The 22,545-nt window shown below is 41.9% G+C and overlaps 1 protein-coding gene across 1 annotated transcript; it reads right to left on the bottom strand.

Moving 5' to 3' along the window:
- Window positions 1-444: 444 nt before the first annotated feature.
- Window positions 445-19,594, bottom strand: LOC311138045 (lysophosphatidic acid receptor 2-like). The gene is made up of 7 exons (XM_084172692.1): window positions 19,458-19,594; window positions 8,993-9,299; window positions 8,612-8,729; window positions 8,265-8,416; window positions 7,731-7,909; window positions 7,138-7,400; window positions 445-2,517 (listed from the first exon to the last, which is right to left on the bottom strand). The coding sequence occupies exons 2-7, from the start codon at window positions 9,292-9,294 to the stop codon at window positions 2,422-2,424; spliced, it is 1,110 nt and encodes a 369-aa protein (XP_084028818.1). The 5' UTR covers window positions 9,295-9,299; window positions 19,458-19,594; the 3' UTR covers window positions 445-2,421.
- Between the last annotated feature and the right edge of the window lie 2,951 nt (window positions 19,595-22,545).

The raw sequence follows: 22,545 nt of genomic DNA, 5'->3' as shown, positions 1-22,545 counted from the left end.
GTATTCAGTTTTGGGGTAGAGGGAATTGTATTTGTCTTTTTATGGTGTTGTCTGGCCTCATGTCATTTTAGTTTGGGGTTATTTGGTGGGTGGGTGGGGGGTGGCCTGTTATGTCCGTCATGTCAGTCAACCAGTGCTTAAGAATTGATTGTATTGTTGCCGTGGAGACAAAGCATCGTTGCCATAGAGAGCACCTGTTCCATGGGATGGCATGTTGTTTTCTCCCTTTACTCTATCTCAGAATCCGCTGGTGAAAATGGGTCCTATTGGTTAGCTCTATGATTTGGCCAATCAGCAAGGGCTTTACTCTGTTCTTAATAACTGTTACCAAAAAGGCAGCACTGGTTTTATTACGATAAACAAGGTAGTCTTTAGAGAAATTCTGATTTGACTCAGATTTCATTTCCTTTGTAGTTTTTATTCAGCTCTTTCTTTTCTTTTTTTATAATCATACATCAACTGTTAAGAGTACCGGGCATTTTGATAAAGAAAGGACAAAGTATATATTAAACAGATATACAGACATTTGAAATGGGGTGTGTTAAATACAGACATCGTTACAGAGAACTCTTATTGTATTACCCAAATTAGTTTCCTTGTTTACTGTTACTTATATTATAAACATTTAATATGGCTTATTATATCTTACAAATAATGCTACCACTACTACACCAAATTAGTCCCCTCTTCCTTTGTCTTTTTCTACCAGTTGTAAATGGATGTCACTGTACAGATTGTGGAATGTTTGTTTTTCTCTTTTTATAAACCCTCTGCTTTATTTTTGCTTTTCCTTTTGGGTGAGTTGCCTGGTTGTTTGGTCTTTAGTGTTCTCCTGAGGTTGGGGTCAAGTTCATTTGTTAGTTGAATGATTATTTGCATATTATTTGCATAGTTTTGTTTGGTGCTGTGTGAATTCCAATTAGAATTTGTGAAACCGCAGTCTAGCAATAATCCCTGAATTAATGCTAGAGCCATTGTTGGCCATCTTGCTAGCATATAATCAGCCCTTACCGCAACAGCAGGGGGAAAAACGTATTTCTCGCACATTTTAGAAATCGCTTGATTTCCCTTATCCATTCAATTTCAGCCATTTTGTCTGGATTGACGCCATTAATATGGTTACCTATCATTGGTGAATTTGAATTCTCCCAGTATTTTGTAGTAACGGTACAGTTCAATGCAAGGATGGTGCTACCAACCCCAAATCCTGCAGTCTACTCCTATACAGGTTGAGCCAATACTGAGTCAACCTACTGTAGGATTGATTCTACCATAGAATTATAATATTTTAAGATTCTACCTGCGGCCATAGAATTCCACAGCACCAAATCAAACGATACGTTAAACCCTTTAATGTGTCACTTTTGTTAGTATCTTTGTATATCGCTCCCTCTTCGTCCCCCTGTATTTTAAATACCCCTCTCGTCTCTCTCTACCTCTGTCTCAGTTTCTCTTGTATATAAAACCCCACTGTTTCCAGACCTGTGAGTCTGTATGAATTCCTTTTATACCTCAACTTTAGAATTGTTCTAGAACGAGTAAAAATAATGACAAGTTGTAGTGTTCCTTATTAGAAGAAAAAAACTAATAAAATTGTGCTTTTCATTATTTGGGGTTGGTTGTTTTATTTTTATGATTAGTCACTACATCTATGCTCTTGTGACATTTAAACAAATAAAATACCGACACCATTTGATGGTATTTTACCTAATTCTGTATTCTGGCAATGTATGTATTCAACACTCAAATTAAGCCCAAAGTATAATAGCCTGTAACCGCCTACAAGACCTGCAGGAGAACGTAAATTGGTAAAGGTAGAGCTGCTTGTAATGCCAGGATTGTGGGTTTGATTCCCGGGACCACCTGTACGCACGCATGATCGAATATCACGCAGTTTAACTATAGTTTCATTTTAAGGAAATAGTAAAAGCGTGATAGTTTAAATTCCAGGCATCCCTATATCCCCATGCCAATATTTTATAATGGCTCTTTATGCATCACAGAATTGACTTATGGCACATGGAGGTAGTCTTTCCCTAAATATCCCAGTGTTAGCTAGTGTAACATCTAGATAAACAAAACCTACTGTACACGTACAAACAAGCATCCAAAAATGTACACATGAAAGTAAGTATGGTGTCATTAATAACCATCTTGTCCAGTGCTTGTCCATTGTCCTATTTCAACCCCACTAAGGGCTTTATTCAATCTGTATCGTGGAAGTTCAGCTTAAGTGTCATTTAAATTTAAAGGCAATGTCCCTGCGTTAGCAGAGACTGCATTCACATGCAGAGTTTACTATGTCAGTCTGCAATTACCTGTACATTTCTACTGTGCAATCTGTACCGCTTCAGCAAGTTCATGAGTGGCTGTAGATCTTATGTCCATGGTGTCTCTATGACTCCTGATTTAATCCAGCTGTCAGGGTGAAGAGGCTTGTCCCCACTCTGTCTTTATCAGCTGGAGGGCAGTGAAGTTGGCTTTATCCTCTGATTTTACTTCACAACCATTATCTACCTGTGGGGAGCAGACACACTATCAGCTTTACTGTTGAACAATATCAATCAATCGTATAGTACGCTATGCCTTCAGAAAGTATTCTTACTCCTTGACTTATTCCACATTTTGTTGTTACAGCCTGAATTCAATCCCCCCAAAATGTCACCCATCTACACATGATACCCCATAATTACAAAGGGCCCGATTCCGACTTAGGGAATTATGCCTTTCTTACACGGTACTCAGACTTACCTTATGAAGGTGCGTAACGGGCTTTGCAGGCGTGGTTTCCTTGCGCGCGCTGAATAAATAATTTAACTGCTGAAAACCCTCCCACTTGCTGGCCAACAGATTTTCTTGTGGCGATTTCATTCAATAGGGTTTTCAGTAGATTTATCTTATACCATCCCTTTAAATATGTTGTACCAATCTTGTTCGAATTTTGTCGACAGACTCAATAGAATATATCGAGAGAACGGGTTCAGAATATTAGGGATCAATGAAAGAAACCCATCTAAATACAGTATGTGCATATTGCTCTGTTTCCGCACCAATTGGTCGATTTCAAAATACTATTATTTAGGGTTGGGAAAGCATTTATGAATCAAAAAACTGGTTTGGAGAGCCGTTACACACGAAAGAAAGAAAGGTGGTTTGATTCATTCTGAAAATTGCCACATGAAGTTCTTTAACCCATGGTAATGTTGGAAGATTAGTGTACATCGAATTATAATAGAGAGATTAGTGTACAATAGTGGGTAATACCCTCATCTATTGCCTGCACTAATCATGGAACTGTGTGATGACACGGCCTAGTAGTCTATAGCACCATGCGTCGGGTTCAAACTGTTATGGCTTGGTCTGCACTCCACTCCATAACGATTGAATTAGTCTGTCTTTAAAAATATACACTGCTCAAAAAAATTAAGGGAACACTTAAACAACACAATGTAACTCCAAGTCAATCACACTTCTGTGAAATCAAACGGTCCACTTAGGAAGCAAACACTGATTGACAAATTTCACATGCTGTTGTGCAAATGGAAAACAGGTGGAAATTATAGGCAATTAGCAAGACACCCCCAATAAAGGACTGGTTTTAAAGGTGGTGACCACAGACCACTTCTCAGTTCCTAAGCTTCCTGGCTGATGTTTTGGTCACTTTTGAATGCTGGCGGTGCTTTCACTCTAGTGGTAGCATGAGATGGAGTCTACAACCCACACAAGTGGCTCAGGTAGTGCAGCTCATCCAGGATGGCACATCAATGCGAGCTGTGGCAAGAAGGTTTGCTGTGTCTGTCAGCGTAGTGTCCAGAGCATGGAGGCGCTACCAGGAGACAGGCCGGTACATCAGGAGACGTGGAGGAGGCCGTCTGGAGACACCGTGGAGAACGTTCTGCTGCCTGCAACATCCTCCAGCATGACCGGTTTGGCGGTGGGTCAGTCATGGTGTGGGGTGGCATTTCTTTGGGGGGCCGCACAGCCCTCCATGTGCTCGCCAGAGGTAGCCTGACTGCCATTAGGTACCGAGATGAGATCCTCAGACCCCTTGTGAGACCATATGCTGGTGCGGTTGGCCCTGGGTTCCTCCTAATGCAAGACAATGCTAGACCTCATGTGGCTGGAGTGTGTCAGCAGTTCCTGCAAGAGGAAGGCATTGATGCTATGGACTGGCCCGCCCATTCCCCAGACCTGAATCCAATTGAGCACATCTGGGACATCATGTCTCACTCCATCCACCAACGCCACGTTGCACCACAGACTGTCCAGGAGTTGGCGGATGCTTTAGTCCAGGTCTGGGAGGAGATCCCTCAGGAGACCATCCGCCACCTCATCAGGAGCATGCCCAGGCGTTGTAGGGAGGTCATACAGGCACGTGGAGGCCACACACACTACTGAGCCTCATTTTGACTTGTTTTAAGGACATTACCTCAAAGTTGGATCAGCCTGTAGTGTGGTTTTCCACTTTAGTTTTGAGGGTGACTCCAAATCCAGACCTCCATGGGTTGATAAGTTTGATTTCCATTGATAATCTTTGTGTGATTTTCTTGTCAGCACATTCAACTATGTAAAGAAAAAAGATTATTTCATTCATTCAGATCTAGGATGTGTTATTTTAGTGTTCCCTTTATTTTTTTGAGCAGTGTATATATCATCAACCGTTACTAAGGATCCTCAGCAACAACCACATGGCCGTGACAGCATTTACAGAGGAAAGTAAATGAAACAATGTAATGAAATGGAATGATAATGTAGGCTGTACCAACTGAAGGGTACGAACAGTAAATTGACCGTTGAATATGTGTTGTTATTAGGCCTACTGGTAGTGGTTAATATTTAACATGATAGAAATAGGTACGCGAAAGTCGGGGTAGCCTATAACCAAGACATTCGAGAGTGCCCATCCCTGCAAGTTAAAAGGCCATAATGGCACAGTATTTCATCAACTTTACTGTGGGAAAGTTGATATACTCCAGCTTGCTGCCATGACTGGTTTCATGTCTCCAGCGATAAGGTAAACTATATCTAAAACAAGTGTCATTTATATTTACAATTCTCTTATTAAAAAAGGAATACTAATTTATCTAGTTATAAATGTATCTAGTTATTTATCAAGTTAAAAATTACAGTGCATGGAGAATGGTATTATTTCTATTGGGAAAAATGAAGTAGACGCTTTTTCTACTTGAAACCAGTTCACTAGACCTTATTCATGGATTCCTCACGAGTAAAGGTGGTGGAATTAAGTCAAGGTCAGAATACGGCGTATCTGTAGACGCACCTCCGCCACATCTTCATTTATTTGATCTCCACCCAAAACAAAAAGCAGGTGAATAGCACACTATTCCCATGCTTAAGTTCAAGGTCAGAATACGCATAGAGAGAAAAGTGCGTATTCATTTCAAGTCCATTTACAAGCTTCACTCTGGTCGGAATCGGGCCCAAAGGGAAAACATGTTTTTAGATATTGTAGCAAATTTATTGAAAATGAAATCTCATTTACATAAGTATTCACACCCCCAAGTCAAAACTTTGTAGAAGCACCTTTGGCGGCAATTGCAGCTTTGAGATGTCTTTGGTACGTCTATCAGCTTCGCACATCTAGATTTGGGGAATTTCTAAAAACATGTTTTCACTTTGTCATTATGGGGTATTGTGTGTTGATGGGTGAGAAAAAACATTTAATACATTTTGAATTCAGACTTTAACACAACAAAATGTGGAACAAGTCAAGAGTTATGAATCATTTTTGATATATATAATATATACTGTATATATATTTTGTTGATACTTTCTGAAGGCACTGTATCTCTGCGTAGAGGCAGACACACAATACTGCTCAATATCATAAATAGTAATTGCTCACAAAGATAGTGGCACGCTGTGACAGTGGCAAGTGTTAGGTTAAAGTCTAAAGGGAGAAGCCAAGGTGAAAGATGAAGAGGCACGGGATAAGGGAGGAAATTATAGCGTCATCATTATATTAAAATTATTGTTAGTCTATACCAACAACAAAACATTTGGAATACAAAGCTCTCAAATGTGTTTTCTTTCAGAAATCATGTAATGATGGCAGACAGAAAATCTATTTTGTCTTAAACAATCCAAACCAACGCATTCAGGAGAAAAAAATACACACTGGTTTTGCTGTATGTAGTCTCTCAGTCTAAAGTTTGTTCTCCCTAAGGAAAAGGAAAGGTATTCCATTTTTTTTTTGTGGAGATAAAGTTGCAGAAGAGCACCAAGCAGAGAGAGCGGTTACAAGCACAGCACTACATCCACCAACTAAGCAGATATTCCCATCGAATATTCCATTGGAATAAAAAAAAAAAAAAGGAAATGTACCTAGTCAGGAGTTGGAATATGTGTCAGTCAGTCAAAGGGGATACCTAGTCAGTTGTACAACTGAATGCATTAAACTGAAATGTGTCTTCCGAATTTAACCCAACCCCTCTGAATCAGAGAGGTGCGGAGGGCTGCCTTAATCGACATCCACGTCTTCGGCGCCCGGGGAACAGTGGGTTAACTGCCTTGCTCAGGGGCAGAATGACAGATTTTTACCTTGTCAGCTCAGGGATTCGATCCAGCAACCCTTCGGTTACTGGCCAAACGCTCCTACCCGCCAGGCTACTTGCCGCCAGTCAAAGTTCAAGCCAGAGCAGCTTGGGGTAAAGAAACATTCTCGGTCACCCCTCGCTAGTTGTTTTTTTGTTGTTGCAAAAATAAAGCACCGGCTTTTGAATCATTGTAAGAAATGAAAATCTAGGTGAAACACACTGAAGGCCAGAAACAAAAGAGGAAAAGTGTCATGTGAGCCAGAATGGTAACCCGTTGTGAAGTAAAAGCAAGAATAACACATTTGTCGGAGAACACAACAAAAAGCATGATTAGAACCCATACACCGTATAAAAAGTTAAAGCCTATAGCATCGTAATGGGGTTCTATCTCAATCTTTCCTTGATTCTTTGCACCCTATCGCCTTGTTCACAAAACCCATTAGACAAGAAGGTCAAAAGAGAGGGACCATGGACCTTCTCCTTCAATACAGTTGAGAAGGAGGTAAGGAGATAGGATGCCAGGAATCGCATATTGTTTTTGTTGAAAGAGCTGACCCTTAATCTTTCTGTGGTAACCTACCTCTGGTTGCAGTGTGTTGAACTCCATGGGTGACTGCTCTCCCTGGTGGTCAGAGCTCCTCCTACACAGGCAGCACAGTATACACTTAAAGGTCCTCCTCATCTCCTCGTCCCGGAAGGAGTAGATAATAGGGTTAACCAGGGAGTTACACTCAGCCAGGATCAGACAGTACTTCTCATAGGTCAAGGCATGGCTGTCTTTACCCATGATCCCATCCAGCAACAGGGTCATCAGGCCCGGCGTCCAACAGATGACAAACACACCTAGGGAGAGGAGGGAAGCCAAGGAGGAAAAGATGAGGATGTGCCATAACCATGCCATTAACTTGTCAATGAAATCAAACAATTATGTTCACCACTACCTTACATTAAAAATAGTATGTATGTTTTAGAGAGTTGCAAAGATCTGGAAAAGGGTTAGGTACCTTTTAGCAATGAGTCAGTTGTAAGTAGAGATGTGCATGGAATGGAAATGATTTGAGAATAGAAACAGTAAGATAAAATGGCACGAGTGTTAAACAGTATTAGTTTCATTAGCATCACATCCTCTTGGAAGTGTACATTCCAGGCCAGTTGCAGATCACACTCACTCACCCAGTACAATAGAGATAGTCTTCATGAGGTTGACGACAGTCTCGTTGTGCCTCAGATGGTGGGAGGTGTGCTGAGACATCCGTTTACCCTTACGTCTCACATAGACATAGATGCGTGCGTACACAGCCACCATGACAGAAAAGGTGAGCAGGTTGAGAGATGCCCAGAAGATCATATACCTGGAGAAGAAAATACTTTGTCCTTTTTCTTTGTAGATTTTGATCATTTGTCTTTTGCTTTTAACCCAACATCCTGAGACACACGTTGAAAGCCAAGGTCAGCCAGCCACAGAGCAGCAGCGCCCTTGGAGCAGATTTAGGCAAGATAAGTGCCTTGATCTAGGCTAGGGCACAACAGCAGGAGATGGCATCTAGGATACTTGGACGCCAACAACCCTCCAGTCCATTTGCCAGCTCACTCTCGACCAGGGGTCATATGTATCAAGCATCTCAGAGTAGGACTGCTGATTTAGGATCAGCTTTGCTTAATAAATAATATTATATGGACAAGGGGAACCTGATCCTAGACGGTTACCTGCGGCTGTAGAGCGGGGCAATGATTGAGCAGTCACTAAGCTGGCACTCACAGTTCCACCCCATGGAGGGCACCAGCCCCATGATGATAGCCACTGCCCAGATGCATACAATCAGCAGCACCACACGCCGGTTGGTCATCTTGCTGTGCAGCTGCATAATCATAATAAAAATAAACATATAACACAGTACATACAGAGACAGCAAATCAATGTACATAATAAACTAACACAAATTAGAATAGAATGATACAAATTAGTAAAAATACGTCATAAGATACTAAAAGGACAGCCAGACTAATTCAAAGGAAAAGGCTTTGCAGTCTGTTAGAGTAGTTAGTCTTTTTACCTGCATGGTAATTATGGTCTGGTGACGCTCCACCGCCACAGCCAGCAGGTTGGCCACAGACGCCGTCAGGCTCATGTCCACCAGAGCATTCCTAATGAACCATTGCTGCTTGGACAGCCTGAAGAAGAAGAGGATTCCTCTGTTGTCAACTGTCACAGAGACACTGAGATTAGTATGTCCTTTATCCAAACCCACTCGAGACACACATACATTACAAACACCTACTGAGAAGTTGGAAGACAGGGTCAGCCACAGTGTAGGGCCCGTGGAGCAGTTGAGGGTTAAGTTTGCTTAAGGGCACAATGGCAGGTATCTAGGATACTGATTCAAACCAGTGACCCTCCGGTTACTGACCCGCCTCTAGCCTAATGTCTGCACTACCTGATGGTCCAGGGCCCTGTGTTGAGCACGAGGTTGGTGTAGGCCAAGCCGGCGAACAGGTCCGCGGCGGCCATGTTGGCTAGCAGGAAGTAGATGGGGAAGTGGAAGCGTCGGTTGATCAAGATGGCTGCCATCACCATTATGTTGGACAGGATCATGATGAGGCAGATGGTCAGGCCCAGGACCACTACCACACAGTCCCTGACACGCCAGTCTCTGCTGATGTCCTTACCTACGTAGTCGTAGAAGAAGGTGACGTTGTGGCTGTAGTCGCACACGTTCCCTCTGCCACCGCTTTCCATGGCGGCTGGAGACAAAGAGACAGAATGGAATGGAATTCGGTAAAAGTAGGTATGAGGCCCTCCGCTAGGAGCTAAAAGGAATAAGTCAAGTCAAATGAAGGTCTCTACTCTGTATGGCACTACTTAGCCCATTCATAAACGCTAACTACCTTTACCGCCTATTGATGAAGGTATCCTGGGGACTTTTGTTAAGAGTCCCGACGCTTACCTCTATACGTTAACATGCATCGCTTGCGGAACGGTTGTGGAAACGTATCTTTCATAATAATATTCTTTTTTTTATTAAGGTTATATTACTACACACCTTTATAGGGTTAGGGTTAGTCTTCCCACCCAGCCATATATCCATGTTACAGCGCTTGTTTACAGAAGACAGAGGCGACCACTTGTGCTTATTAGCCATCTAACGTGCTCTGAACACCTGTGTGTAAGTGTACCTGGGGAGGAAGTGTAGTTCGTCAACTGGAGGCACATGGGCAATTCCACTTCAAATGTATGCCAAACAGAAAAAAATGATTTCAAAGTTCAACAAACCATACAACTCTATGCACATGGTCTACTATGAACAATTTACACTGATTTTTTTTTTTTTTAAACACATTTCCTGGAAAGTCTGGCAACAGAATTTCTGTAAAATCTCCCTCTGTTTTTTATGTGACCACATTTTCCAAAAATTGTTAAATATCTGCTCCGAATTAAGATTTTTATTTATTTATTTTTATTTCACCTTTATTTAACCAGGTAAGCCAGTTGAGAACAAGTTCTCATTTACAACTGCGACCTGGCCAAGATAAAGCAAAGCAGTGCGATAAAAACAACAACACAGAGTTACATATGGGGTAAAACAAAACAAAGTCAAAAATACAACAGAAAATATATTATACAGTGTGTACAAATGTAGCAAGTTATGGAGGTAAGGCAATAAATAGGCTATAGTGCAAAATAATTACAATTAGTATTAACACTGGAATGATAGATGTGTAAGAGATGATGTGCAAATAGAGATACTGGGGTGCAAATGAGCAAAATAAATAACAATATGGGGATGAGGTAGTTGGGTGGGCTAATTTCAGATGGGCTGTGTACAGGTGCAGTGATCGGTAAGCTGCTCTGACAACTGATGCTTAAAGTTAGTGAGGGAGATAAGTGTCTCCAGCTTCAGAGATTTTTGCAATTCGTTCCAGTCATTGGCAGCAGAGAACTGGAAGGAATGGCGGCCAAAGGAGGTGTTGGCTTTGGGGATGACCAGTGAGATATACCTTCTGGAGCGCATACTACGGGTGGGTGTTGCTATGGTGACCAATGAGCTAAGATAAGGCGGGGATTTGCCTAGCAGTGATTTATAGATGGCCTGGAGCCAGTGGGTTTGGCGACGAATATGTAGTGAGGACCAGCCAACAAGCGCGTACAGGTCACAGTGGTGGGTAGTATATGGGGCTTTGGTGACAAAACGGATGGCACTGTGATAGACTACATCCAATTTGCTGAGTAGAGTGTTGGAGGCTATTTTGTAAATGACATCGCCGAAGTCAAGGATCGGTAGGATGGTCCAAGAATTGAACCCTGTGGCACCCCCATAGAGACTGCCATAGGTCCAGACAACAGGCCCTCCGATTTGACACATTGAACTCTATCTGAGAAGTAGTTGGTGAACCAGGCGAGGCAGTCATTTGAGAAACCAAGGCTATTTAGTCTGCCAATAAGAATGCTGTGGTTGACAGAGTCGAAAGCCTTGGCCAGGTCGATGAAGACGGCTGCACAGTACTGTCTATTATCGATCGCGGTTATAATATCGTTTAGGACCTTAAACGTGGCTGAGGTGCACCCATGACCAGCTCGGAAACCGGATTGCATAGCGGAGAAGGTACGGTGGGATTCGAAATGGTCGGTGATCTGTTTGTTAACTTGGCTTTCAAAAACGTTCGAAAGGCAGGGCAGGATGGATATAGGTCTGTAACAGTTTGGATCTAGAGTGTCACCCCCTTTGAAGAGGGGGATGACCGCGGCAGCTTTCCAATCTCTGGGGATCTCAGACGTTACGAAAGAGAGGTTGAACAGGCTAGTAATAGGGGTTGTGACAATTTCGGCAGCTATTTTTAGAAAGAAAGGGTCCAGATTGTCTAGCCCAGATGATTTGTAGGGGCCAGATTTTGCAGCTCTTTCAGAACATCAGCTGTCTGAATTTGTGTGAAGGAGAAGCGGGGGGGGGGGGGGGGGGCATGTGCAAGTTGCAGCGGAGGGTACAGAGCTGGTGGCCGGGGTAGTGGTATCCAGGTGGAAAGCATGGCCAGCCGTAGCAAAATGCTTGTTGAAATTCTCGATTATTGCAGATTTATCGGTGGTGATAGTGTTTCCTAGCCTCAGTGCAGTGGGCAGCTGAGAGGAGGTGCTCTTATTCTCCATGGACTTTACAGTGTCCCAAAACCTTTTGGAGTTAGTGCTACAGGATGCAAATTTCTGTTTGAAAAAGTTAGCCTTTGCTTTCCTAACTGCTTGTGTATATTGGTTCCTGACTTCCCTGAAAAGTTGCATATCGCGGGGGCTATTTGATGCTAATGCAGTACGCCACAGGATGTTTTTGTGCTGGTCAAGGGCAGTCAAGTCTGAGGAGAACCAGGGTCTATATCTGTTCTTAGTTCTGTACTCTTAAAGAACAACCAGGCATCCTCTATTGACGGAATGAGATCTATATCCATCCAGGATACCTGGGCCAGGTCAATTAGGAAGGCCTGCTTGCTAAAGTGTTTTAGGGAGCGTTTGACAGTGATGAGGGGTGGTCGTTTGACCGCGGACCCGTTACGGACGCAGGCAATAAGGCAGTGATCGCTGAGATCCTGGTTGAAGACAGCTGAGGTGTATTTAGAGGGTAAATTAGTCAGGATGATATCTATGAGGGTACCCATGTTTACGGATTTAGGGTTGTACCTGGTAGGTTCGTTGATAATTTGTGTGAGATTGAGGGCATCTAGTTTGGATTGTAGGATGGCCGGGGTGTTAAGCATATCCCAATTTAGGTCACCAAGCAGTACGAACTCTGAGGATAAATGGGGGGCAATCAATTCACATATGGTGGCCAGGGCACAGCTGGGGGCTTAGGGGGGTAGCGGCAACAGTGAGAGACTTATTTCTGGAAAGGTGGATTTTTAGAAGTAGAAGCTCAAACTGTTTGGGCACAGACCTGGATAGTATGATAGAGCTCTGCAGGCTATCTCTACAGTAGATTGCAACTCCACCCCCTTTGGCAGTTCTATCTAGATGGACTATGTTGTAGTTGGGGATGGAAATTTCAGAATTTTTGGTGGCCTTCCTAAGCCAGGATTCAGACACTGCTAGAACATCAGGGTTGGCGGAGTGTGCTAACGCAGTGAATAACTCAAACTTAGGAAGTAGGCTTCTGATGTTCACTTGCAGAAAACCAAGGCTTTTACAGTTACAGAAGTCAACAAATGATAGCTCCTGGGGAGTAGGAGTGATACTGGGGGCTGCAGGGCCTGGGTTAGCCTCTACATCACCAGAGGAACAGAGGAGGACTAGAATAAGGATACGGCTAAAGGCTTTAAGAACTGGTCTTCTAGTGCGTTGGGTACAGAGAATAAAGGGGGCAGATTTCCGGGCGTTGTAGAAATGATTCAGGGCATTATGTACAGACAAGGATATGGAAGGATATGAGTACAGTGGAGGTAAACCTAAGCGTTGGGTAACAATGAAAGAGATAGCATCACTGGAGGCACCGATTGAGCTGGTCTCGGCGTGTATGGGGGATGGAACAAAGGAACTATTTGAGGCAGTTTGAGAGGGACTTGGGGTTCTACAGTGAAATTGTATAATAAGAACTAACTGGAACAGCAATAGGCAAGGCATATTGACATGGGAGAGAGGCATAAAGCAATCACAGGTGTTATTAGAGAGACCTAAGACAACAACTGGTAATGGCGATAAGGTTTGGGCTGAGGCTAAACAGGACAGGGTACCGTGTAAAGGAACAGTCCAGCAGGCATCCGCTGTGCAGCTGAGTGATCATAAGGTCCAGTGAACAGCAATATGTGAGTCCGAGAGCAGTTCAAATTGGTGCTTCAGCACAGCGAGCAGGAAGCACGGTTGTAGTTTGCGTGTGCTAGCGGGCCGGGGCTAGCAGATGGATCTTCGTGGTCATCGCAACGGGAAGCCTGTTGAAACCACAGACGATTACATCGGCAGACCAGTCGTGATGGATCGGCAGGGCTCCGTGTCGACTCTAGGAGGTCCCATCCGGTTGACAGAGAGGTAGATAGCCGGGAGATGTGCTTGACTCAAGGCTAGCTCAAGGCTGATTAGCCAATAACAACGTTCATTTGGTTGCAGCTAGCTAGTTGCAATTATCCAGTGTTAAAGGTCCAGTGATTCAATGATTCCGGCAGAAAATCCGATAGGTTCTGGGTCGATAACTCGCTGTGCAGACAGTGCAGACTGGCCAATAATAGTCCAGGCTAGAGCTGGCTGGTAGGTAGTGCAGGCCACGGACAATGGAGAAAAAGCTGCTAACGTTGGCTAATAGCAAGTAGCTAGTTAGCTGGTTAGCTGGCTACTCCCGTCCAGTAGACAGAGAGGTAGATAGCCGGGGCTAGCTCAAGGCTCAAGGCTAACTGGTGCTACGGGGGCAGTGGTGATTAGCCTACAGCAACATCCATTCGACATCCATTCGGTTGCGGCTAGCTAGATCCGGTGTTAAGGTCCAGTGATTCAGTTATTCCGGCAGAAAATCCGATGTTCTGGGTGAAAACCGCTAACGGTGGCTAATAGCAAGTAGCTAGTTAGCTAGTTAGCTGGCTGGCTAGTTTCAACTGGAGATTCTAGATAATGGTGAGTAAATAATAGAATTCGTTCCACATTGAGTGAGGCGGGTTGCAGGAAAGTATATTTAGTAGAAGGATGAAAAGTGTGATAGGGAAATATATACGTAAAATACAAAAAAAATTATACAAAAAACAGGCTATTTACATGGACACACAAGAACACGACCGCACTGCTACGCTATCTTGGAATTAAAGATTCAAAGATGTCTGCAAAAATAATGGGTTGTCAGCTATGACATGACACAGAGTTAGAAAAAATCTATTTTGATTATTGAACTACAGTAAGTGACGTGGATTTACACCCAGTCACAGAATTGTGGTAACGGAATTTCATCATGGGTCTCCTGATCTATACTACACAGAAATGCATAATTATGGATATGAATGTCATTCTCTTTGTGATGAAAATGTTTATGCTTTTCTATTTACCAATTTCTATGTTCTATGTTTGTGCTTTTCTATAAACCAATTTCTGTGTTCATGCAAGTGACTGAATCCTCACTATCAGTATCTGCAATTTGGCAGTACGCCCAGAACCTTGTTTAGACAAAGATATCTCAGTTTCAAGGACTCAGCTTAGAGAAGAAGCCTTGTGAGGTATTGGTCTGTCACATGAATGAAGCAAACATTAATTATGAATGATGAATAAGCTAAATCATGCAAATATAAATTGTCAGTATATAAGGGAACTAACCGGAATGCCCCGTTAGAGCTTCTGACAGACGTTCACTATGGTGCATTAAGTTTGTTGGAACCTCTCCAGCACGCTGACAATAAACAATGATTCATTTAAGATTGACTTAGAGTGTCCCTGTGTAAGAATTTCTACCACATCTTCATGGTGATGTATCCTAAATAGGTACATAAAAGGTATCAATATGTAATATCATCCTTTGCATATTTGGGTATTATTCTACACATTGGCTATTATTTTTTATGAGCTCCGCCATCAAACAAGACCAAATTTGGTTGGTCCTGACCAGACCAAATCTGAGCCAATCATAGACGTCTATGTTTCACAAGTTTGGACATCAAAGTACAGCAGAGTACAGTACAGTACAGCACAGAATAGTACAGTAGAGTTCAGTACAGTATAGTACATTGTTTAGTGTGCTCTACTTTGTACTGAACTCCACTATCCTATTCTACTGTACAGGACTGTACTGAACTATACTTTTCTTTACTGTACAGTACTCTACTGTGTAGCAAAGAAAGACCTAGCAAAGCTACAGCTGGCTCAAAATAAAGCAGCTCGCCTTGCCCTTTAACTGCACACACAGAACTAACATCAACAACATGCGTGATAGTCTTTCATGGTTGAGGGTTGAGGAGAAATGTACTACTTTTCTTCTAGTCTTTTTAAGAAACATTTGTGTTGAAAATGCCTAACCACTTGTATAATCTATTTGCATACACATCAAACGGACATACCCCACCAGACACGCCACTATGGGTTTCTTCACGGTACCCAAACCAAAAACAGAATGAATGCGTCACTCAGATATGTATAGAGAAATGTCATTGTGGAATGCTCTGTCACCAGAGGTTAGTCAGGCAAAAAGCAAGTTTAGCTTTTAAAAAAACATATCACAACTCCTATCCTCTAAGATCTAATTCAACTATACTGTATATAAGAATATGAATATGTATATAGGAATAGTGTGTAGATTGTATTTTAGTTTTAATAGTGTGTAGATTGTATTTTTGTTGTCTCTTGGTGTCTTTCCAATATATAACTCTTATTTTAGATTTAGAATTTCATGTAATATCTTATGTTGTTCTTGTTTATAACTGTTCTGTACTTTGTCATGTATGTTTTATGTGGACCCCAGGAAGTGTAGCTGCTGCATGTGCAGTGGCTAGTGGGGATCCTAATAAACAAAACTGCTGTGCTGTACTGTAATGTTCTGTTCTGTTCTATACTCTACTGTTCTTTACTGTACTCTGTGCTCTACTGTACTGTGCTGTCCAAACTTTTGTCCGGACCGGACCAAATCGGAACCAATCATCAACGTTTATGCTTGGCTAACCTTGTCCCCAGGCTATTGCGCACAGCACAGATAAGCCTGGGGTATCAACCACTCACAGTTGGCGTTAGTGGGAGTGACCATAGAATTCTATGGGAGTAACCTACTGAGTAAAGTATTTGCCGTCACTTAATTTTAGCGAATCACACAAGTGCGAGGCGTGGCTCTGTGCTTGTGGTGTGCTAACGTACAGGGAGGGTTAAGGGAAAGGTTTTGTGGGAGATGATTGGTTGGTCGATTAAGCCAATGCCTATGCTCTATATTGGCTAAAGAAGGCCAAGTTTGCAGTGTTGCCAACTTAGCGACTTTGTCGCTATATTTAGCGAGTTCAGACCCCTCTAGCAACACATTTTCAAAAAAGCGACTAGCGACAAATCTAGCGACTTTTTCTGGTGTTATTGGACACTTTTGGAGACTCTGACGTGAAAGCACGTATCGTTCTTACTCTTCTCAACGAGCAGCGGGTGCTGCCGTGCCGTGGGCCCCACCCCGTCCCAAAGCACTCACAGGCGGCCCAGTCCTCGCGCAGCAGTCCCTCCCAGCTGCAATCAGAGCAGGAGATGTTCACCCCTCCGTGTCCAGACTGCAAATGAATCGCGCATGCGGGAAGCCGCCGCTGGCTGATCCCACCCTGGCTTACATTCAGGGCGGGATGTAAATGTAGGGTGTTTTTTACTCACTTTTTGTCTCTCCCACGACATTATTCCTCTCTCCTACAGCGTCCATCACAATGACATGCACATGGCCAATTATGCGAATTAGGTGCTGATGTCATTTAGCGACTTCTAGCGACTTTTAGGACAGCCAATAGCTACTTCCCTTACTGAGGAGTTGGCAACACTGCAAGTTTGATACCTTGGTCCACCAGACTCTTCACGCATTTGGGGAGGAAGTGTCTGGGTACGAGATTAATGTTTGGGCCAAATGAAGCCCGGTTCAGACGTCTGTGGACGTTGAAATCAAGGCTGGTCCGGACCGGAGCAAAAAACGACATCAAAGCCAGGGTGGATTTTTCAATGTCCATGGACTTTCAGTGTCCAGACTTTTCACTCTTGCTTTGTCCACCAGATGACAGAAAGCAAACAGTTATCAGCTGAACATAAGAGTATGCCAGTGGAAGAGAGAACAGTAACAGGTGACCCAACTGTGGTTTGCGACTACTATGATTTCCTATTGTAGCCAATTGAATTGCAGAACTTCTGTTACCAATTTTTTGCAAATTCTGTTACCGATTAATAAAGAAAATTGATATCTGTAAAAACACTATAACTAATTGATAGGTCTACCTTTACTTGTTACTTCTGTGAACTTTCATTATCCTCCCTCCTCATGAGGGAAAGAAAATAGAAAATATCTTAAAGATATGTGGGTTTTTGGTAACGGAATTTCAAGGCACAAGGCAATGTTTCTTAAACTTACAGAAGGCAGAAAAAAATTACCTGAACTAAATATAAGTGTTGATAACTTGGCAGGGGTATTTCTAATACCTTTTAAGAATTTTTCTGGTAGATGTTTTCTAAGACCCCTTTTCCATCTGACAAGAAATCAAAGCCTTTGCTTGTTCCTAATTGTTTTAATGGAATATGGTTTAAAAATGTATATATGCCTTTAATTGTAAAAAAATAAATATATAGACTCTTAGCTTTCATTTAACATCCAATTTGATATGCTCCTATAAAAACTTTTACATGGAAATGACACCACACATCGTATGGATCTGTGCAAATCTGCTACATTAAGGGGCATATTTTTATTTGAAAGATTCTTCCTCGCTGATATGAAAGATAAGTTCCATATATTTCGAAAACCGTTTTGCAAGCGATGATTATGGAAGTTTCTAAACGTTAAAACACAGCGTCGGAATTGTAGTTCACACGGAGCCAGCCGTGAGCGAAGCTAACCTCTGGAAACCCCTATACAGAGCTAGGCAGTAGGCACTACTATACTAGACACCTTGTGCCAGATGTGATATAGGCTTACTGACAGTAGTTGCCTCCACTGACTCTACCCCCTTAAGGCTATCATGTGACGGTTTCTGCCACAAAAAGGCATGTGTAAACCAGCAGAGTGCAGGTTGAGCGTGTGAACTCAACCTGGTCTCAGAGCATTTCATATTATTCTGGATGTAAATCCGAGATACCTTATTTAGTATGAAATGTTACGTTTGGTATGGTTACATAAAACAGATGATTACTTAAATTAAGGCAAAAACGAAAGGAGGGTGGTTGGTCTGGGTGGATTGGTCTGGGTGGATGGGTATAACACCAATGTCTAGCAACCCAAAGGTTGCGAGTTGAAATCTCATCACCGACAACTTTAGTATTTTAGCAACTTTTCAACTACTTACTACTTTTTAGCTACTTTGGAACTACTTAGCATGTTAGCTAACCCTTCACCTAATGCTAACCTTAACCATTTTAGCTAACCCTTCACCTAACCCTAAACTTAACCCTTTTAGCTAACCCTAACCTTTACCCTTTAACCTAACCTTAACCATAACCCTAACCCCTAGCCTAGCTAAGGATAGCGAGCTAGCCAATGTTAACCACCTAGTCACCTAGCTAGAATTCGTAACATATGGTACGTTTTGCAAATGTACAACATATAATACAAATTGTAATTTGTAACTAATCATACGAAATGGGTGATGGGCATCCACAAATTAATACATACCATACAAAATGTAACGTATACTAAATAGCATACTCAGGGATTTACGTACAGAATAATACGAAATGTTCTGACACCAGGTTGCTGAACTATATTATAATAATTTGTGTGAACAGACAACTATTTTATCGCGCCGTGCACTGCTGCAAAATGACAATTTGAAAGATATCCAGTTTTTTCAAGTTAAACTTAGAACATTGTGCAAGACCAAGACACCAAACTTGATAGTTCAACTTTACATTTCCTTGAACAAAACAAAAAAATATGTACGTGACATTGTTTACACCTGATTTTACAGAGGGAATAAAACAAAGGTACAAGGTACAGTAAAACAAAGACTGAAGGTACAGTAGAACTAGAACAAAATCGGAAAGGTTTACGGGAATGACGCCTAGGTCAATGAAGAAGTTTCAGCTTTGTTTTCGTTGTTTTAACTCTCATGAAAACAAGTGCAGACTTTTCCAGAATAAATACAGGCACTAAAAGTAGGCTACTATGATTGTGATATCTGACTACACACAAATTGATCAACGGTGGACCTGACGTGAGTTTGTAATTGAATTACCGAAACCCACATTATACAACCAAAGATAATCATGCGTAGGCCTATAATAATAAACATTCGGTTGCTTACCGCTGTTTTAGTACAACGTTAATCCAACGTTTCCCTCCACTATAACCCGAAATGTAACTTTTGAACACTTCCAACAGGTAAATGTACCTTTTCACCCCAAGGGGCCAGGGTTCCGGTCTAGAAGCACGGTTTTGACTGCTCCTACAGTTTTGCTTCGGTGCTGCAGTTTAACTGACGCCCAGCCCAGAAAGACAAGTCAAATTCCTAAGACACTTTAGTCATTATCTTTGTACACAAAACATCCATTGAATTATTCAAATAATTGTCACTGATATAATTCCATCACCTACAGCCAAAGTTATTAAAGCTGCAATATGTAACTTTTTGGGCGCCTGACCAAATGTACATAGAAGTGTGAGTTATAGATCTGTTATTATTTTGAAAGCAAGTCTAAAAAGCGGTAGATCTGTTCTATGTGCGCTATTTCTATGCTTCCCATTAAGTTTCATTTTTGCGTCTTTTACTTTCGAGTTTGTACACCAGCTTCAAAAACCTATACAATAAATGCTGGTTAGTTAAAATATATTTCACAGCGGTTTAGATGGTACAATAATTATCTACATGGCTTGTTTTGTCACAAACTGAAATTCGGCAGAGTGATTTCTGCATATTGCACCTTTGGCATTTTATATTCATCCAAAGTCTGATGTGATGACGTTGTCGCTGCTCCATGTGCGCGTTGAACGCTAGAGCCAATGTAATGTTGGTCCATATAAACCGGATGCAACCCGGATATAGACGGTCCATGAATTGGTCGGATATCTTGGACGCAGTCTCCAGTTCTCATCGTTCTTATTATACGCAAAGAGGAAAAGAGAGGCCCAACTCGGCGGAAGATCTGTCTCCCTCCAGCAGGTGGAGTTTTTGTATGGAGGTCAATGAGTGTCGAATTTGGTCAACAAAAAAATGAATTGCTTATTTGCTACGTGAGATTTGATCGAATAGAAGTTTCGTAATGCTTTAGATGTTACTAGTGTACTGATATATGTAGGACACGTGATATCGCGGCAACTTTGAGAGAAAAAACATTTCATATCGGAGTTGTCTCGATATGGCTATGCATATTCATGTTATGAGGCTAGTCAGCATAGCATCTCACTCCATTGAATACATGCTGCTCACGTCAACAACCCTAATCGAATATTCAAAAAATGGGTAGCTTTCCATCTAAGTTATCAATGCCAGGAGGTTTGTCATTATTGATCGTTAACAGTAATTCTCCCACACTAACTTCACAAAACTCAAATGTACAATGCTTTTCTTTCATTATTAGTTTTTATTTAATGCATGAGTATGATGGCTCACACTGTTAGTTGGCATTTCCTGCCTATGTTCGCCCACTTTGCCAATGAAGTGATCATTAAAATAATTGGCAACATCAAATGGTTTTGTGATGAATAAGCCATCTGATTCGATGAAAGATGGAGTTGAATTTGTCTTTCTGCCCATAATTTCATTCTTCTCATTCTAAAACAAACTTTAGAAAATGACACAGACAACAGCTTCTGAGTATATGTAAAATATATTTAGTTATGCAATTGTAGGCAGAAGTTAATACAGAGTCAACAGGATTTGTATAGCTCTTCATAAGTTCTGCAAAGTGTCCAAAACAATCTCTGCTTTTCATACAAGCACGCCCCTCCCTGGCAGATCAGGAACCACCTTGTTTTCTTCTTGTGGCTATGTGTAAGCAAAGAGAAATTGAAACAATCCAGGCCTATCTGTTCCTCAAGTTTATCTCTATCCCATGTCCTTGACTACACGCCCAGACCAGCTGCAGGGAGCTAGAGGGAACCATCCTTACGATAAGCACAGCATTGGTAGTTAAGAAATGTCTCTACTATTGTTAAGCATATTAATTGTTAACTATTAATATTAAACAAATCAGGTAAATACGTGATCTTTCTCTCACAGCATAATAGATCATATAGTCCCCATCATTCCCCTCTTTGAGACTTCTAGTCTCAACAAAATCTCAGAATTTTAAAACCAACCAGTGAAAACATTATTTCATATAAATATCAGTTGACTTACAACCAATTCATCCGAGTCCCCATAGAGATGGGCAGAAGGTAATAGTAATTCAACTCAACCTGTTGATCTATGTGGAGGACCATAAGGCCAGGGACAAGTTAGTTAATTATACATTTTCCCATACAACACAAAACACAAACACCAATAAGGAGTAAAAACAGGGGCAGAAGGATTGTTAACAGCCAGGTGAGCAGTTTGGTTCCCCATTCCCCAAAGGTGGAAGTCAACCAGGAAGAGAACCAATAATTTTTGCTTGATGCTAATGTATCAGCCAAATTGCTTATTTCATTAATTATTTCAGTCATGTTGTCAGAAGAATCTGGGAGCAGCATTACACACTGTCCACTAACAGTTAGCCCCAATGCTGAACACTATCCCCCTTGGTACGCCAATAGATAGTCTAAAGCCATTTCCTGACGAGCCACTACGGCTTTTAAGTTTTGTACATCAAGGGAGAGTTGGGTGAAACCTTTAACAGTAAAATTCATATGTACTTGCAGAGAATAGGTCAATGTTATTCACCCATTTGGATAGAATAGCAACACCAACTCCTGGTGTGCCATTCCCACAATTCCCACAATCCACCTGGTTTAAGAACGTGGCCATAAACCTTATCATTTTCAGGTATACTTCTTTTAACTCTGGTTTTCATGGTCATATTTTCTCCAGCTTCCAGTATGCCAGGGAGGGAGATGGAGGGAATAGGAGGCATCGTCTCTCCCAGATAACAACACGTCAAATGGAAGCTGGAGGTATCCATTTCCATCACATATCCACATGTGCCCTGGAGGAACCCCCATTCCCAACCTGATAGTAGATATGTTAATAGCCAGTAATTTGTTGACCAAATTGTAAGATATACCACTCAGCCATTTTGTTTTGAGTGTCCTTATCCAGGAATCCTGCATAGTTTAAACAGTCCTGTGACTGCCCTATAGGGATGGTCCCTTGGTTACAGATACACAATGGAGGACTATGTGATGGTACTATCCCCGTCACCACAGGTTCTATAGTCCCTCTATCCAAATGAGTGGCCCATTGGTGTTTTTGGGGG

This window comes from Coregonus lavaretus, assembly GCF_964263955.1.
Source record: "Coregonus lavaretus genome assembly, chromosome: 2".
NCBI lineage: Eukaryota > Metazoa > Chordata > Actinopteri > Salmoniformes > Salmonidae > Coregonus > Coregonus lavaretus.
The sequence above is the reverse complement of the archived record's forward strand: the minus strand, read 5'-3'. Positions and strand labels throughout refer to the sequence as shown.

Bases quoted from the DNA above. Each gene is read 5' to 3' on its own strand.
- LOC311138045 (XM_084172692.1), bottom strand. From the start codon at position 9,294: ATGGAAAGCGGTGGCAGAGGGAACGTGTGCGACTACAGCCACAACGTC. The intron at 7,401-7,730 runs GTGAGTGAGTGT...TCCTCTCCCTAG, and splicing joins GACTATCTCTATTGTACTGG to GTGTGTTTGTCATCTGTTGG. The intron at 2,518-7,137 runs GTAGGTTACCAC...TGCTCCCCACAG, and splicing joins TCAACACACTGCAACCAGAG to GTAGATAATGGTTGTGAAGT.